This window comes from Terrapene carolina, unplaced genomic scaffold, assembly GCF_002925995.2.
Source record: "Terrapene carolina triunguis isolate 2854851 unplaced genomic scaffold, T_m_triunguis-2.0 Scaffold110, whole genome shotgun sequence".
Classification (NCBI taxonomy): Eukaryota; Metazoa; Chordata; order Testudines; family Emydidae; genus Terrapene; species Terrapene triunguis.
In genome coordinates, this window is record NW_020664461.1 from 1,565,584 (window position 1) to 1,571,648 (window position 6,065).

A 6,065-nucleotide genomic window follows, 5' to 3' on the forward strand; every position below is an offset into this window, starting at 1 on the left:
CCTGTCACCTGCCTGCTCCCTCTCTTTTTTAAACACTAGGGGTGAAATCCTGCCCCCACTGACTCACTGGCAATGCTCCCACTGACTTCAATGGGGCCCAACATTTGACCCCACACCTATGTTTTGATTCTAAGTTAGCTGACCATGTCCCTTTAATTCTAGTGACTGGATTTAAGTCCCCTTCCGTTATTAAAAATACTCTGGGAGCATGACTAGAGCCCTCAGCAGCCAGCGGCTCAGGAGTCAATGGGGGGGTGTTTGTGTGTTAGGGTGACCAGATGTCCCGATTTTATAGGGACAGTCCCGATTTTTGGGTCTTTTTCTTATATAGGTTCCTATGACCCCCCACCCCCTGTCCCGACTTTTCACATTTGCTGTCTGCTCACCCTAGTGTGTGTAGAGGGTCAGCTTTCAGCACCAGGTTCTTAGCAAAAATCCCCCAGTTTGTTTGGGTGACCCACATCAAATGGCAGGATGGAAGTTCAATCTCGCCCTCTAGTGGTTTAAATTTGAAAGGCCGCATTGCCCAGCAGCATCTGTCTCTCGAACTATATGTGACACAAAATAAAACGATAAGACAAGTTAAGAATCAGAGTATATATATATATATATATATATATTTTAAAAGCAAATGTTCTTATCTGATTGTAACCCCTTAGGTGATTGAGGCTGGACATGCTTTTAAGATCTAAGTACCCTGCATTTAGTTTTTGTTAAGTCCTCCCTCCTGGATATTGAAAATAGAAGCCCGCAATTCTCTTTTGGGTCCCGTCGGCTTCACTGGCTGGTTCTCAGGCCTAGCACGAGGTGCAATGTTTGTAGGGCAGTGGCGGCGTGGTGAAGCCAAGCAAACCTGGGGCTCACTGATATTTTAAAATATCTATTAAATTAAGAGTATTTATGATTCATTATTATTACTAAAAATACCTAAATTCTGGGCATAAAACCATCCAACAGTAGGACAGATTCTGTCCCTTGTTCTAGCATTTAGGGTCCATTAAATATATCTAGGGGATTTATATGGCTCCCATTAGGGGGGGTGTCATTTCAGAAAAATTCAGGGAGGGGGAGCAAATTTGTGTCAGCATATAGAACATTATGTGATCATATAATATCCTGCAACACCGGGGGGAGGGGGAATGGAGCATATAGACCTATGTAAAGTTGGAGGGGGCAAACCAAGGTCTGTGGGGGTGTAACGGGGCACGTCACTTGCCACCACAGCGCCTCCTGCTGGCCGTTCTGGGAATTAGCTCAAGGTCGCCAGCGCGCCCTCCTCAGGTGGCGTCTCACCCGTCGTCACTTCTGTCTCCACTTCCAGGACCCGCATCGCTCCCTGGACCATGTCGTCCTCTTCTGGACACAGCCCTCCAGCTGTGCCTCACTCGGTTCTTTCCCCCCTTCCGGGGGACCGACAGTCCTCAGTGGCAATCTGCAGCCCAGGTTCTAGCCGCTCGTCTCAGGGGCAGACCGCAGTCCATGCACTGGCCACTCCCCTCAGTGGCCAGTGGGGGCAAACGGGGGGTACCCAGGCCCGCCCACTACTCCAGGTCCTGACCCAGGGACCGAATAGCCAGCAGCCACATACCGCCCCTCCTCCAACTCTGCCGTCTCCTTCCCTGGGTCACTTCCCCGCAGCCCCAGCACCGTCTCCGCCCTTGTATCAGGGCCTCATTACGGCAGCCTGGAGCTTTCTCCTCCTCTGCTGACCCTGCCCAGCACTGCTGTAGCTAGTGTCCTCCTCCTTCACCCTTCAGGGAGTGACTACCCCTGCTATAGTGAGAAGCCCTTCTTATACGGCCCTCCCTGGCCCTGATTGGCTGCTTCAACAAGCCACCCCCTGATTGGCTCTCTACAAGCCCTCCTCCCATTGGTTGGGTTTTGTGCAGGCTCCCTCAAGGCTGCTTTAACCCTCCATCTACCTGTGTGGGGCAGCCGCCTCCCACAGCAAATAATGTCCCTGGCCCCCAAGCATCTCACAATCTTTATTTTCACAACATCTCTGTGAGGTAGGGATGTGCGGTTGTCCCTATTGTACAGATGGGAAACTGAGGCAGAGAAAAACTACGGGGACTTGCAAGCGTCTATGTGGAGCAAACTAGCTCACACGGGTACATTCACGCAAGCTGCAAGCCACACCCAGAGCTGCAGCGGAGACATAGCCTAAGTGACTTGTCAATGGGCACACAGGCCGTCTGTGTCAGAGCAGAGATCTGACCCCAGCTCCCCGAAGGCCTGCGCTCTAACCACTGGACCATTATTCCGTTCTGCATGCTCTGCAACTTGCCAGGGCTCAGGCCCAGGTGCCATCAGCCAACCCCTGGCGGGCTGGGGGCAGGAGGGGGTGGGCCCGTCGCATATGGCGTCACTGGGCTTCAATGTAGGATGGGCTGTTGTATCTCAGAGCCAGCTGAGATGGCTCTCATGTACACTGGGGGCAGCTTGGGAGCCTGGAGCAGCCCACAATCCAGAGGTGATGTAAAACCACCTGCCCCAATGCTGGGCACCTTGGAAGCACAGCAGATAATTGGACCCAGTCTCTCCCACTGAAAATCACTTACGGCAGCAGCTCATCTCTTTGTGTATTAACTCCCCTTATTGGGGCAGGATCAAGGCAACAGCCTGAATTAATCAACCTCCCATGTTACGAGACCCCCTCAAAGGATCCCCCATGCCCTGATTACTCCAGTGATCATCCAGCTGGTGTCAGTCCTGTGAGTGGCTGTTTTAGGCAGGTTTCACTGTCACAGAACTGACCATTTATCTAGTCATTTGTACACAGTTGACTTACAGACTCCTTAAATTCAGGCTGATTGCAAGGGTTCCCAGACACCTCCACTGTGTCTAAGGCCTGGTCTACACTGGGGGGGATCGCTCTAAGTTACGCAACTTCAGCTACGTATTCACGTAGCTGAAGTCAACGTACTTAGATCGAATTACCGTGGTGTCTTCACCGCGGTGAGTCAACTGCTGCCGCTCCCACGTCGACTCCGCCTGCGCCTCTCACCGAGCTGGATACAGGAGTCGACGGGAGAGCGCTCGAGGGTCGATTTATCGCATCTAGTCTAGATGCGATAAATCGACCCCCGCTGGATCGATCGCTGCCCTCCGATCCAGTGGGTAGTATAGACATACCCGAAGAGTCAGGCAATCTCAGACTTTCCGCCGAGGGCTGCTCCGTCTGGCAGCCATCTCTACGCTCCCTTTATTGACTAGCCCCTGTTCTTCTCCGAAGGGCCAGCAGAATACTACAAAGAACCGGGGTAGCTATAAAGTCCACAGGTGGATCCAAGACCACTCCGGTGGGCTCTTGATTGGGTCCCTACGAATCAACTCACAGGTTACTCAATTATTTCAGAATCAGTCACTTCAATGTACGGAAAGTTGGCAAATACAGAGCGCCCCTTAAAGATGTGTGGTTTGCGATGTTATTGTAGCCGGGTTGGTCCCAGGAGGAGAGACCTTTCCCAGGCCCCCACGTAGCTCAGAACCTCTTCTCTTTCACCAACACAAGTTGGTCCCATAAAAGATATTACCTCCGCACCTTGTCTCCCTTAAAGATTTGACTGTTTGCCTGTGATTATGAAGAGCATTTCAGGCTGTACAAAACTACCGGCTGCATCTTGAAAGGTTTTATTACCCAAGATCATTTAAACTGAATTTCACACACACACACACACACCCCTTGCTTTAATATATATGCAGGCGCCACCAATAAAAGGGAAGTGACCAAACTGAGGCTTTCGAGCCAGGAGATCAGTTAGACTCTGCTCCCACGTAATCAGCTCGGGCGGCGATCAGCCTTTCCGAATGTAAATGTATGTAAATCTTTGGCAATATCCAGAATCCACCTATCTCTCCCCCCCTCTCTTTCCAAGCCGGTTGGAGTAATCACAGTGCGGCAGTGTTCTGCAAAGCGTTTCTGCTGATGAATGCAGTCACTATGAACATAGTTTTATGTATCATTAATTCCCTTAGCGTTCAAAAAATAACTTTCTCTGACTGCAGATAATACAGTAATCACTCACAATTGCCAATACAATTATCTTCATTCAGCTGTGTAAAACAACTGCGGGAATATTTTTAGCGACTTACATTTTCTTTTTCTTTCTCTCTCGCTCTTTCTTTTTTAATGTTCACATTAAATGCAAAGCTGTTTTGACTCGGGTTGCTGCGACGCTGGCATTCCCGGCTAGAAATTAGGCCCCAAGTTAATCTGCAAGGAGGTGAGAGGAAGGCGACGTCGATCACAGCGAGGCCCTAATTTTCTGCCATCATGCTGCACAGGGAAACCAATTACAGGCCCAGGGCCAGATCCTCAGCTGGTGTGACTCGGCCTTGACTGCAGTGCCGGGGAGGATCCAGACCTCCATTGAAAGCGACATAGGTGGTGGATGGGAGGATCCAGTGGGTCTAGGAGTGGGTGGCTTGGAAGATGGGGGCTCAGCTAGGTGCCGGCTGGAGCGGGAGGAGCCAGAGCTGTTGGGAGTGTGGCACCTCACATGGGTAACACAGAGATCAAGAAGTCACCCTCCAGCAGCAACTGGCAGAGAAGAGGAATGATGCCTCCCAGAGCCATGCTGGCAGGAAAACACAGGGACCCAATCCAGAGGCACTGGCACTCCGCAGATCTGGGGGCAAATCAGCGCCGATCTTGGAGGATCTGTGTGTTTTGGGGATCTAGCCCCCCTGCTTCTTCCAGCTGTGATCAAACTCCCTCCCTTTGGGAGAACTCACAGGAAACTCCACAGGTAGAATCTCCTCTATGAGCACAGCCCCCCCGCTCCCCCCACACACACAGCATGACCAAACACTGAGACCAACAGGACACAGACGAGGCAAGATTGCTTCTTCCCTGTATTCCTATGGCGGAAAAGAGGGGGTGGAGCCAGCCCCATGTGACCAGCCAGCTCTCCGAGTCATGAGTGACCCATGGATAACAGTTTGGGAGCGCAGGGTTTGGTCATCAGTCTTTCACCTCTGGAGACCTGCCTTCAAAGGCGGCCGTGGGTGACAAGTTTCAAGCTGGGCTTGAGGCTCCCTATCTCTTTGCACAGAGGTTTTTGTACCGTCGCACCTGCGCCCCTCCCGAGCACTAAGGAATCGATTCTCACCCTCACCCGCTGTGAGGTGGGAAATTCTGATCCGCCCGCTGTTCTAGAGGGGAAACCGAGGCACCGAGTGATCAGTGTGCCGTGCCTAAGATCACACGGGGGACGTTTCGAGCACTCACAGCTCTAATTGAAGCCAATGAAAGCTGTGGATACTCGGCATCTCTGACAGTTCGGCCGGAAGGCTGCAGATGAGTTGAGAATAGAACCTAAATCTCCCGAGGCCTAGCCCAGTGGCTTAACCACTAAACCACTGCGACACTTTTTCAGGAGCTATCCCCCCCTCACAGCCCTGGAGGAACCTTGCACGCCGCCCACTCACGCTCAGCCCTCCCTCCCTCCCCGCAAGCCTGGGGAAAGAGATGGGTTTGTAGCGTGTCCCGAAGGTCAACAGATTCGGACTATTTTGGATCAAGGGAGACGAATGCCAAGGTGAGGGCTCCATCGTTCCAGTAAGGGATGCGCTTCTGCGCCAGCGTCACTCAGTTGGCAGGAGCTCAAGAAGCCAGGTCCCAGGCCACCTCAGCGGGGGCAAGAGGGGAGCACCAGGTGGGGTTTGGGAGAGCGAAGCAGATTCCAGAGTTATGCTCATTCGCAGTGCTGAATTTGTAATGAAAGCTCAGGCAATTTTTTTGACTTTCATCGCTGATGCAGCAGGCCCAGAGGTGCCGGGGCACTGAGCTCCCAGGCCTGGAGGTGCCGGGGCGCTGAGCTGCCAGGCCCAGAGGTGCCGGGGCGCTGAGCTGCCAAGCCTGGAGGTGCTGGGGATAGGAACTGCCTGGCCCAGAGGTGCAGGGGATAGGAACTGCCAGGCCCAGAGGTGCAGGGGATAGGAACTGCCAGGCCCAGAGGTGCCGGGGATAGGAACTGCCAGGCCCAGAGGTGCCGGGGATAGGAACTGCCAGGCCCAGAGGTGCCGGGGATAGGAACTGCCAAGCCCAGAGGTGCCGGGGC

At 52.9% G+C, this 6,065-nt stretch overlaps 1 protein-coding gene across 1 annotated transcript in view; it reads right to left on the reverse strand.

The window, feature by feature from the left end:
• Positions 1-5,116: 5,116 nt before the first annotated feature.
• Positions 5,117-6,065, reverse strand: part of LOC112102861 (vitamin D3 hydroxylase-associated protein-like) — a 23,512-nt gene continuing 22,563 nt past the window's right edge. The window contains exon 16 of the mRNA XM_026651921.1: positions 5,117-5,157. Coding sequence (XP_026507706.1) covers positions 5,117-5,157 — 41 coding nt within the window. The remainder of the gene's footprint in view (positions 5,158-6,065) is intronic.